The sequence below is a fragment of the Xiphias gladius genome, chromosome 21, assembly GCF_016859285.1.
Source record: "Xiphias gladius isolate SHS-SW01 ecotype Sanya breed wild chromosome 21, ASM1685928v1, whole genome shotgun sequence".
NCBI classification, from domain to species: Eukaryota; Metazoa; Chordata; class Actinopteri; order Istiophoriformes; family Xiphiidae; genus Xiphias; species Xiphias gladius.
The window spans coordinates 22,422,703-22,435,871 of record NC_053420.1 but is presented as its reverse complement, the minus strand read 5'-3'; the positions used below and the strand labels follow the sequence as shown (position 1 = coordinate 22,435,871).

At 39.3% G+C, this 13,169-nt stretch overlaps 1 protein-coding gene across 1 annotated transcript; it reads right to left on the bottom strand.

The window, feature by feature from the left end:
• Nucleotides 1-951: 951 nt before the first annotated feature.
• Nucleotides 952-4,878, bottom strand: LOC120806960 (coiled-coil domain-containing protein 63-like). Its single transcript, XM_040158530.1, is given in 10 exon segments — nt 952-1,016; nt 1,165-1,263; nt 1,361-1,523; nt 2,437-2,511; nt 2,596-2,711; nt 2,714-2,806; nt 2,958-3,142; nt 3,224-3,405; nt 3,850-3,954; nt 4,768-4,878. Coding segments are annotated over 10 exon segments (1,194 nt in total).
• Between the last annotated feature and the right edge of the window lie 8,291 nt (nt 4,879-13,169).

Sequence of the window (13,169 nt, the reverse complement as noted above, 5' to 3'; positions counted from 1 at the left end):
AAATGATCCTTACCACCCTCACCTACCCCACAGGCCAGACCTCGGCGGGGGGGTTTAAAATCCCTGGTTGTCCCAGCTGGAAGGTCTGGGGAAGGGGGGAGCCGGCTATCAGCCCCTAGACTTAAGTACTGTCTTCTGGTGGAGGGGAGGAGGTATCTAGGGAGTGGTGAGAGATCAACTTGGACATTTGAGCTTACATCATGCGTCCTGTTTTAACAGTCTCTAGGAACAGACTGTGGCCATTAAGGAAGGGGAACAGAGGGGAAAATAGTACATTGTTCCTTTAACTCAGGCGAACCTACTGGCACAAAGCAGCTAGAATCAATATTCTTATATTACCCAATGGGTCAAATGACTTCTTCCATGTGAAGGGGGTTGTTTGTAAGAACGAACTCACAGATAATTACAGTATCACTTGACTCTGCAGTTCCCCTCAGCTTCATCTTTACTGTGCTGGTTCACTCTCACCGCTCCCGTAGCTTCGTTTTCGGCCAGAGCAGACAGCAGTTTTTAGCGACAAAGCTCTAAAAAAAATCCACTGAATGCTACCAACTCAGCACCAAACTGCAGACAGACTGCACAGTGGCGCAATTAACAGCTGAAGAGCCAGCTATTTCCCTCGGAGGTTGGCAGAGAGCAAAAACAGCTAAAAGGAGAGTTAATTTTGACCTTACATATAGGTTCTATAAAGTTTGATATGTAAGTTCTCACATGTCAGATGCAACACAGACTGTCTCAGTATGACTTATGCAATTAAAATTGATATTTGATCTTCACCATAAAAACTCTGCATTTAATTCTGAATAAAGAAGTTACTGTACTGTATGTTACACAGAGTGAAGAACCAGAGAAGGATGCTGTAATGTGCTGTTTATTGCCATCAGAAGTGTGTAAGTGGCTGTTGTACTGCAGTGAAAAGAGGACGATGAGACTGCACCATCTCCTGGCTGATCAGGCAGACTTGAGCGAGCGTTAAGGGGACTTGCCGCACTCCATTTCCACAGCTGCCACAACTTCTGTGACAAATATATACACAGTATACAGCTTATGGTTGAACGGGTTCATACAAAAATGGTTATATATAGTATTATTTCCGTTGCTGAAGAAAGGTATCAAACTTCTCATACAGTTTCACTGCAGGAATAAAGGTTAGGAGTTTCATACCTGGTAGCAAGTCAGAGTTGGCCGACAGCAGTTCCATCTGCTCATCCCCCATGTTGGTGGTCTGGATGAGCCGGTCGCTAATACTCTCCTCAAGGATACCTGAAGTAGTGAGAAGGCAACAACAGGGGTGTTCAAGTGGGAAAAATGAATATTCAGGGCCAGGTTCGGGAAGTTAAGGATTATCTGTTCCACGTACTAGTGAAGTCTGCAATGTTGTCAAACATGACAATGACGGATGCTGGCATTATCTCAGCAAAAAGGCTGGTGATGGCAGTCTTCAGCTGGTCCAGACTCTTCTGAACCACAGTGCACTGCTTTTCCAGGGAGTCAGACAGGCAGCTGTACTTCTCCAACTCAGACTACAGCATAGAACAACACCAGAAGAGAAAGATAATACAGGATGATGTGGTTTTTAATAATAATCTTATCTTCTTGTCTTTATATAAAGTTCTAAACAATTATTGTCATGAAGAGATGTCACCAACACATGGATATATAATAGGGTAATAAGCAACATACCTTGAGAGCCTAGGTTTCAGGTCTTCCTTTGACCTCAGCGTGGATTTCGAGGTCCGGCTCAGATTACAGGATTACAAATTTGAAATTAGTGGACTGAGATACACATGTAACAGTACACTGTCAGTATAGGGTTGCATAATCTCAGAAAGGTAGGGTCAGATTGAAACCATGTTTTATCTAAAGGGGATCAATTACATCTAAAAAATGAATTCTAGAAGAATGATAAGAGACGTCATATTTTTGATATATGACCCAGGCGCAACTGACAATCTGAAGATAATTGAACTCGGGCCCATTGACAGCAACATTTGCAGACGGATGACGTAGAAACCTCATATCTGCATATTTGTTGATTTTCAGGGTTTTCTAGATAAATCCATGGCTTGAGGAAATCCTCTGCTCCCCTGGGCTCATAAAACCCCCTTGGATTGGATAACATCAAAAAATATTTCATATCACGTATACATATCTGTTTTTTTAGTTCCATATAAACTGAGATTATGGAGATACAAGGTTTGCCATTTAAAAGATTTTGCAAGGAAACAGCTTGGATCCAAGTTTATTTCTTGGGAGCTATCTAGCCCTATACAATAATTATATGCTGTTAAAAACCTATTCAGCTACAGACATTAGCAAACACTTTAACAGAAAATCAACCAGGACCCAGTTATAATATTTATAGTATGTATGCAACTTTTAAATGGCCTGTGTACGTCTGTTATTTGGGTGCATGGGTCAGACAGTGACACTCACCTCTAGCTCCTTAACCTGGCTCCTACTCTGCCCATCATGTCGTTTGCTCTCTTGCTCAAGGAGCAGTATGTCGCTCTGAAGGGGAAACACTTGCTTATAAATACAACTTACACCAGGTGAAACTGTGTCTGTAAGCATGCTGATGAGATATTCGCATGCCTTCCTCTTGTCTCTGCAGCTCTTCAGTATGTGCTTCCCGTTGTGCAGCTCGTTGATGTAGTTGATGTGAGCAAAGTTCTTCTGTTCATTCTGAATAAACATGTGGCCTATATGACACGGTCTCTCTCTTCAGTAACTTTCACCAGCGTACTGTGACCCTGCATGTACATCTCCAGCATCTTGACTTCATTCTGATATTGCAGCTGTTTCTCTGTACCAATGAAATACATCAGATTATGTCTGAAAAGCAGGAAGTCATATCTGCTTGGGGTGACGTTGGAGACCAAGCCTGTATAAGCTTTGATTAAGATGCTACTCTCTTGTGTGTGGTGATTATACAGGAATTCCTATGGGAATCATACTTCTCTTCTTGGAGTCTTCATCCTCTTCCAAAGGAATAATTTCCTGTAACTTTCTGTCCATGAAAGTGCGCAGTTTGGCGAAATTGTGGATAACAGTCGTCAGCTCCATCCTTCTCTTGGTGAACTGAATCATCGCCACCTCGGTGTACTCCGTCACCTCCAGCATTAGGGTCTCGGCTTCTGACCTGTGCCATAGCACATCACAAACGTACATCAGATATCATGGCTCAACCCTACCAATATACATGTTTTCTACATGACTTTACCTCTGGTTAAAAGCGATGGAGAAACTCTCTTCCAGCTTCTCCATGATGTTTGGATGTGTAGCCAGCTGCCTGTTAAACTTCTTTTCAATGTTGCACCCTATGACTTTCTGCTGCTGCAGGTGAGCCATGTCTTTACGGTAATCTGCATTGCTGCACAGCAGCTCATCAAACTTAATAGTGTCCTTTAGGAGACAAGCAAAGAAATTAGAGTTAGATTAGATGATGAATTAGTAGCAATTCATAGTTTTGGGCATTTAAATTTGCCTAAAAGTCAGGGTGGGCATTTTGGCAAGTTCTTGACAAAGTTCTTGTTGAGGGACTTAGACAGTAGAAAGGGACATTAGTTTAAAATGAGGGTTTGTGATAAAGGAATAGTTTGACTTCTTTGGTAAGAAGATTGATACCAATCTCATATCTGTCTGTTAAATATAAGGTGGTACAGCCAGCAGCCTGATAGCTAGCTTAGCATAAAGACTAAAGTCTATCTATCTACATCTCAGCAAGAGATAAGAGGGTTTCCCAAAATGATAAATTATTTTCTTTAAGTTACTGATTAACTGGGATGGGATTTGAAGGTGGCTGACATTGTCAGGGTCAGGGTTACTTAGTTTCCTTAGCAGAAGTACCTGGTTGAGTTTGTTTTCTAAGATGCGAATATGTTTCCCTTGGTGTTTGACGATGCCTCCTGGAACTGTTAACTTCTCCTGAATCCTGCTCTCGGCCCCAGTTATCTGGAGCCACACAGGGAAGAAGACACAATACAAAAATGTACACTCCGTGACACATTTTCTTTTTCTGTGGCTGCACGTGGGCACGTTGGATTTAAAATGAAACATTAACTATGAATCTAAAGTGCTGACTTTCAGCATTAAGGGTTTTTTAAAGTGTTCAGATCCATATTGCTTGAACAGTAGAAGAGACACTGTAGCCCGTTCAATACATAGTACCCAGCAATTTTTGAACAGTGCAGCATTATAGTGATAGGACCACTCTACATGTCCGACACTGTTCACCAAATATTATGTAAATATACTAAAATCAAAGTTTCTTTAACTTCACTATCATTGTTTCATTTTAAATCCCATGTGCTGAAATAATTGAGTAAGTGAATAATAACATAGAATGATTTGGTTGGTTGCTAAAACCAGCTAATGCAAAATCATATCTAACCATATCTGTATCTGATCAAATAGCTATCATAATAGCATGTAACCCTTTGAAAAACATACTAATACACCACCTACTACTACTACTACTGTGTCTGCTGTCAGTGGTATCAATACTACTGCACACTATACTATTACTATAACTGTGACTTCTGCTACTTATATGGCAGAACATATGCATAACAGATCATATATCACAGCAAAAACAGAGTTAAAAATAAAATAATTTCCAAGAAAATCAATAATGCACTGAGTTAAAACACTTTCTCATAAGTGACACAGATGGAAAGTAAACATTTGTTTGATCTTTAGCCAACTCCTTTGGATGGACCAAGTTTCAGGGTAATGTATACAGTATGTATCCGTCTAGTATTTTACTTCCCTAACCAGAGAGACCAAATGGTCCTTCTGTTGGCTGATGAGCAGCTTATATCGGTCATTTTCCTCCTGGAGATTGCTGTACTCTTTCTTGAAGATGTCCGTTGCCATTTTTTGCCTAATGATATATCAAGGTTCACTGTAGTGATTGGTTTGTTCTTCTCCACTCTTGACTCAAAAAATAAGTAGTTTGTCATATATATAAATAAAATTTTTTATTAACATTTCTGAGGGTAATGACCTACTTACCAGATAGGGAGAGAAATCCTAATTAAATCTAGTTAGGAGGAGATCTCATTTAGAGAAGTATTTTTACAGATTGATTTTTCTCTAGTACTCAAACTGCAGGCTACAGCTTTTCTCTGTTTCAAACACAAAAATTCTAAAGGGTCTGTGTTCATTTAAAGATTTATTTTGGGCATATTTGCCTTAATGGATAACGATAGCGTAGATAAAAAGAAAAGGACGGGGCGAAAGAGAAAGGGAATGCAGCGAACGGCCCATGCTGGATTCGAACCCGGGCCATTGCGGCAAGAACTCAGCACTGATACATAGTATGCACTTAACCAGGTAAGCTACTGGTGCACAACTGGGTCAGTGTTAATTTAATGTTGAGGTGCCTTCACTATAGGAGTAATAATATCTATATTATATATGATAATATATATAAATGTCTGTATGAGTTTGTGCTTGAACACCCTCTTGCGGCCGCTAAAGGAAATTAAAGATGAAATAACTCAAATGGGCAACCGTAATGATACACAAAAGTTGTAATGCTCACAGTATCCACAAAATTAAATTTACAGGCCTAATAAGTCTTAAATCTCAAGTTATTCCTCTAAAAGTAAACCTATAAATCACCATGCAGGGAGATATAGCTTTAACAGAACTCTTGTTAAGATTACACAGAAGGCATAAAAACCTGTGTTAAACCATCATTAGGTGACTATAATCTCACTGCTGAGCACCACACACTGTAAATCCCTGTAGGAATATTACAGGAATATTACATCAGTCATTGATCGTGGAAGAATTTCATGGTGTGCTGAGGGTGCAATTCACGCTCTCTCAGAGGTTTATATTGAGATTTAATACAGTGCTTAAATGACATTTAGTCTGTATCCACCATTGTTCAGAGAGCTGATGTTAGCTGTGAGGAGGAAAGGTTAGGTGTATGCTCTCTCTTCATTCATGAGTGTTAGTGTACCATCTATATTTAGCCTAGATTGTATTGTGTGTGTATGTATGTAAAAGATTTCCACTACTAATTTTATTTATAACCTCTCTCTCTCTCTCTCTCTCTCTCTCTCTCTCTCTCTCTTTTAATCCCAGGAAGTTCTGGATTTGCTCCTGTTTAAAACAGATTTGAGTAGAATTTGTTGGTCCATAGACCAAAACAGACCACATTACTTTTTGGTGCAGCATTTATGTAGAATGTTACATTTTGCTCATTACTCCTGAACTGAGAGTAGAAAAAAGACAAATTAATGTGGATACCTTGATTCAAGCTATAATTTTTTGTACTTTTTTCACTTTATAGTAAATATATTCAAATCTTCTTTTAAAAAAAATGATACCTGGTGAGGAACTCAGCAGGGTTGTCCACTTTTTCCAATACTTTTTCTCATTGCTATCGAATCACTGGCTGTGGCCCTCACGTCCATCCAGATGCCTAGCATCTCAAGGGCGTGATTTGAGCATAAACTGACCCAGAAAGATCTATTCCTACACTGTCAGCCATTGCTGAAGGAGTTTGGGCAGATTTCGGCGTTACAAATTAAATTTTCATGAAAGTGAACTTTTACCCATTAATGATGCAGCTACATCTTATATGCTTTCAAAGTTGCCATTAAAATGTCTCTGGAAAGTTTTAAATATTTTTGGCACTTGTGTAGCTAAGAACTATTCAGATATGTTTAAGTGTATTTTCTCCCCTTTTTGTTCCCAAAGTATCTATATTTCTTACAATAACATACCTGTTTTCATTCCAAAACATTTTTTTCCATTCACTTGGTATAGCTCTATTTATCAGTTTATATGGAACAAAAAAAACAAAAACAAAACAGAATTCAAAAAGGCATTTTCCAAACAGACAAAGAAATGGGTGGTTTATAGCATTACTTAACTCTTTATTTTACTACTGGGCTACAGATGTTATATCTATATTGCGCTGGGTTTGTATTAATAGTCCACCCCCTCTGTGGCTGCAGAGTGATGATGCTTCATGCAGTTCTTCCTCTCTAATGTCCCTCTTGTGTCTCTCCCTAGCATTACCATCATCAACATACTCCATATTTGAGTTAAAAACTGTTTCAAGATCTGGACTCAACACAAGCTCCACTTTGAATTCCAGGTAATGCATTTCCATTCCCATTCTCTGTTCCCTCCCACTATTATTGGGAGGGAACTATTAATAGGGCTTTTGCAACCTGGAAAGACCGTGTCTCTGTAACGCACCTCTATACTGTTGAACATTTGCATCTTTTGATCAGTTAACTCGTGTATAAAATTTACAGAAGACTTCTTCAGGTACTTACAAATCCGCAACTTTATTTATAATCACTTCCCGGGTTTCCCGCTATTCTTCCTTCTATATTTTAATATTAATCCTTACCTCAAAGGTACCATTTCAAAGCTATACAACACTCTCTTCACATGCCAATTTTCAGCCTCTGATAACCTACACACTACTGAGGATCACAATATAGAGACAGAACCTAAGGTTTCGCAGTCAGTTTTGAAACATGTCCACATATCATCGATTTGTGCCCCTCACGTGGTCTTTCAATGCAAAGTAGTTCACTTGTAGTGGTCCACTTGCCTAAAAGCAAACTAGCTCGCATCTGTCCTGGCACTGACCCAAATGTAATAAATGTCATCTAGGACCAGCTAATGTAAACCACATGTTTTGGACTTGTCCTGTCCTATCTCCTTTTTGGAAGTCTGTCTTTGACTCCCTCTCAGCTATCACATCTGCTGACCTCCACCCCTCAACCTTGGTTGGCCTGTTTGGTGTCCCACCAACCGACCATTCACTGCCGTCCTATTTCATTGAACTTGTAACATTTCTCAGATTGCTAGTCAGGTGTGTTCTCATCGAGGCATGTCCCCCGCTCACACCCATTGGATAAAGGATGCCCTATCCTTTATGAAATTAGAAAAATTAAACATTCCCTTTTCAGCTCTAATGAAAATTTTTCTGAAATTTGGCTACCTTACTTAGCACATGTCAGGTTCCTTCAGCTGGATGCTGTCCCCACTGGATGACTGAACCCTTGTACTGCATCAACATCATGCACCTCTTGGCCAAGTCCATTTTTTCTTTTTTGGAAGTCTGCCACTTTCCAAGTGGTCTCAGACTTTTGGACTCCACTGTGTGTGTGTGTGTGTGTGTGTGTGTGTGTGTGTGTGTGTGTGTGTGTGTGTGTGTGTGTGTGTGTGTGTGTGTGTGTGTGTGTGTGTGTGTGTGTGTGTGTGTGTGTGTGTGTGTGTGTGTGTGTATATACATAAATATATATATATATACACAAACACACATCCACACACACACACATACTTGGAAGCCAAATTCCTTTTTGACATCATTCAAGTTATGACAACTCTTAAATACAGTTACAGGAAGACAGGTGCAACTCAAAGCAATCTTGCAAAATCATGATGGCATTTCTCCTGTAGATGGCATTATAGCAACAGAATAAATTCAAATGTACGTGACACAGTGGTTATGAGTCTGGATCACTTGGAATTTTTTACAATCTCCTCTTGAGAAAAAGCCTGAAAATTCTCCGACAGGATTTAGGAGGTCTCCAAAAATAATGGCTACAGTACAGTATTTGTGTTCTGTAATTTATCTCTGCATAAATTTAAATCCCTTAAGTCAACAGAAAGGTAGCAGAGCAAGCACGCTACACAATTATATTACCGGTTATCCCTGTACACCTACATGTTCATTTTTGTCTAAAGCTTCAGATAATACATATCAGTCAAATTTATTTCTAAAAATTGATTTTACAAGACTGATTGGTATAATTTTTATGCTGACCATTTTTGCATCCAGAGTGTCTTTAGTTAATTAGTGAAACATGGTTCTATACTGCTCTTATCAGTATATAAACTGGAAAAAACTATGAAAAGTTTTATATGAAAAATCTGAGCAGGTTCTGCCCTCTGACAGTGTGCCCTCAGGTGGTGAATGCTTCTTTAATGCTGGGGCAATTTAAAAAAAAAATCCCATTCTGTCATTGCCAGTTGAATTTAAGACATTCTTTGGTCTTACTTGAGGTCAAATTACAGTAGAGATGACATTGTAGTATTTCTGCATATGAAATTATTTTTTATTATGGTTTGTTTATTAAATTTTTTTTCCCCAATAAATTCCATCTAATCTAGAGTCCCTGTCACATCTAGGTTAACTAAAGTGCTTTCAGACAACAAGTGGTTGACACTGCGTCTGCTGCCCAGCAACATTGGTGTCAGCAGGGCAAAATGCCACCCTGGGGGTCCCGGGTACCTCTGATCATACCATCGTACCCCACAAGCCAATATCTACAATCAACCTGGTACAATTTCATCAAGTCAAGTCCATTTTTTTTATATAGCGCCTAATCATAACAGGTCTTATCTCAGGAAACTTTTCCTACAGAGCAGTGGGAGTTACTAATTGACAATGATCTAGGCACTATTTGGCTCTTCTGTTGACAGTCATTTCTCATTCTCGTGGGACTAGAAGAAATTGACAAACCCGGCCTGCAGTGTCAGCCTACGCTGGATCTCGTCTCTAGCTTGCTTCCCAGGCTACATGTACTCCAATGTCTCTGCGTTTGAGTAGCGCCTCCTCCGCCTTGGAATGAAGATCCTCATAAAGCTTCCACACAATGAAAGCCTATTGGGTTCACTTGGCAAGCTCGACTCCTTCTCAAAACTTTAGCCATCCGGACTCTGCAGACTCTCCTCAAGCACCCTTACCTTTTCACAAAGGGCATTCACCTCCCCTTGAACCTCCACATGAAGCAGCCTCTCAAAGCAATTAATTGCTTCCTCCAGCTTCAGTTCCACTCCAAGTATCTTCTCTCAGGTATCTTCTTTCCTCAACTTCACACTTCTGTTTTGTCAGGGTCAAGGTGTAAGAGCTCTAGCTCCTGATCCCATGCCGCAAGGTTCATCTTTGCCTCTTTGCTGATTGCATTCAGGCTCCTGTAGAGCATCCTTGTCTCTTTTTCTCATCCACCTCACAATTCTGTTTTCTGAGAATTGTTCAATTCTGAGCTTCAACTTTTCAGTCTTTTTCAAACCTACATCCTGCTCCAAGGTCTCCTTTTCCTGCCAGAACTTTTACTTCTTTTCATACCCCTCTGTGATTAATATTTGTTGGCTGGCTAACAAATACGTACGTATTTTGACCAGAGATGACCGATGGTTTGAAAGACGAGTGAAAGAAGCCATTTTTGTCAATCTGGAACAACCATCACTGAACAGAGGAGGTGGTCTGAGACACCACCTGTAAGCCACCTACAATGCAGTTCTAAGCTCAATCCCCAGACAGCTGAACACCCATCCACTCCAAGCAAGTCCAGTTGCCTTCGCATAGCACTTACAGAATACCATGACCTTGATGACTGAGAATCTTCACAGACATGTTCTTATTTGAAGGAAATGATCTGGTAATTTAAAAATCTAACTTTTTTTTTTTTTCATTTTAAAGGAGGTGCTGATTACTTGACTTGATATTTTTAGATTCATTTTGCATGTTTTTTCTCAAAAAAACTACCAGGCCTATTTTCATGGTAAAGAGGTATAGCATGGTGGTGTGGAATGTACAAAGGTACTTCCCATTAAGTTTTGGTGCAGTCCTGGATCAATGGGTGGTTCCAGGATTTTTTTTTTCACTTTACTGGCCTTGGTGGGGGCCGGCGATCTCGAAGTGCCCTTCAAGTTGCAGATAATTCAGTTGCTGTCTATTGAATTATTGTTTTGACACATTCAGGTGCTTGCCCCAAATGAAACTCAAGCTATAGCACAATTACTGGCACAAGTACATCACTAACTTCCGGCAGGTGATTGGTGTTCCAGTATGCAATGGCGGATCAAATATCCCAGAAGGCAGCATGGGCCAGGAATGGGGGAAGATTTAAAAGTCAATCAAAATAAATCAATTAATTTGTGTCCTAAAATTTTTGTCTGTTTTATTTTGCTGCTCTTCTAAAGCAATTTTAACGTGAATTTTAAAAAGTGCTTTATAAATAAAAAGGATTATTATAATTTGCAAAATTCCTTTCACAACTCTTCTTTCCCTGCTATGTTTTCAGTAATCTGACTTCCTTTCTGAACTGAATTTATTGATTTAAGATTAATCATTAAAGCCTGTCTAACAACGGTGTGTCTAACTATGAGTCATTTATAAGTCTATGATTTGAAAACTTATTTCATTTATTTCTTTATAAGGACAGCACACATTAATCAACATTTGTGTAAATGAGCCAGTGTTAGCCAGCAATTTAAAAAATTTCCAACACTCATGGAAATTGCTGAAAATAGCTGAAAGTTGCCTGAGTCATGGGGAAAAAGTAGCATTTTAACAGTATGTAATTTAATTTGAGTTAACTGGCAGTAATGCAGATTAATAATGCATAGCTTTTGCCTTTTTTTGCCTTATCGGTCAAAAATGACGACACTCTCTCATCAAAGTTTGCCTTCACTTCCACCAGCACTCTACTTTCTTACCTCCAAAACAGGAACAAGAATGTGTTCCTCCTGTGCACACTGCAAAAAATAGCTGAGATCATTGATCGTGAGGACAGGAAGCCAGCCATGAGGCTGGACTACAACAAAGGAGGCGTTAACAATCTTGACAAGGTGACCTGAACGTACAGCTACAGAAAAATCACTGCCCTTTGGCCCCTAGTCATCTTCAGTAACTTCACTGATGTGTACTCATATGATGCCTTCTTGATACAGAACTAAATCAACCCTACTTGGATGTCTGATAAGACATAAGAAGAACTGTAAAACAAATACCATGTGCTGCAGGTGTGCTGGACATTGCCCCGGGTGAGTGCGCAGAGCTCATTTCATGACAGGCCGAGAGACAGCCAGGGAGAGGCGTTTTTCGGTTGGAGATGTATCTCGATTTTTTGGTGGAAATTATAAGTAAGCCGTGTCGTATTTTTATGAGCGTAGCATAAACGTGAGTCACACACACACAAGATTTTTTGACGTTTGGACTAATACCATGACACAAGCTAGCTAATTAAGCTAATGCTAGGATTTGACCGCTAAAAGGCAGGTATATTACTCTCTGGCTAATTTACATAAGTAGTTCTGATGTTGGATAGTTACTTACGCTGTTAAGGCTTTACGTGCCTTAACAAAGCAATGTAATTTGTAATGTCAATTAAAATACAGTTTACACAGGGTTTCATCTTCCCGCCAGGGCAACATAAATGGACCGCACTGAAGTAAAACAATAATAAACACCACTCTTTTTTTTATAAATCACAAATCTGTATTTTATACAAATATAAACATGGTGGTTTTTAAGATAGATACAGTCTAATGTTGTTTTTAAACAGCATTTAAAAAGCATTAGCTTTTAATACAATGTCAAAGCCTGTCCATATGTTTACAGTGAAACAGTGAAAATTGATCCATAGAGTGATTTTAGTTTACCTATACTGTTCCCTTTACCTCCAAATGGGAAGCTGACATTAGGATACTAAAATTCCCGCAACAAAATAGGACTGCATGCATCCAGTGTGTGGAGGGAACATTTCACCATTTCAACTACAAAGTATATTATATTCAATTAACCTTTATGACCATATGAATATCATATTTCCGGCCTTGAAATTGTAAACTAAGCTAGATTGTGAACATGGCTTAATTTCAATATAGTTAAATGCAAGTAAAACTTTTCGGATTCAACACTTGTTGATAGCAAAGTATTAATTTAGTTTATTAGATGATGAAGCAGAGATATTATAGTTTTATATTTTTCTTTGGTTTTTTATTTTTATATCATTTTTGATTTTTGTTTTCTATTCACTTCAGTTTCAGTTAGTTTCCTGGGTGGGTTTGCTCATTTCAGTTTAGTTTTGATTGTTAAAAAACGATTAGGCTTGAATGGGGCAGACGCGTCTTTGCGAAAGATGCATGAATCAAGCCACGTAGGAGGGGTTATCCTGGAAGAAAACTTGCTTCCTTCTTCTCTGAAAATGTTCCCCAACTCTGAGGATTGGTTTTTCAAGCAGGACAATGTTCCATGCCACACAGCTAGGTCAATCAAGGTGTGGATGAAGGACCACCGGATCAAGCCCCTGTCATGGCCAGCCCAATCTCCAGACCTGAACCCCATTGAAAACCTCTGGAATGCGATCAAGAGGAAGATGGATGGTCACAAGCCATCA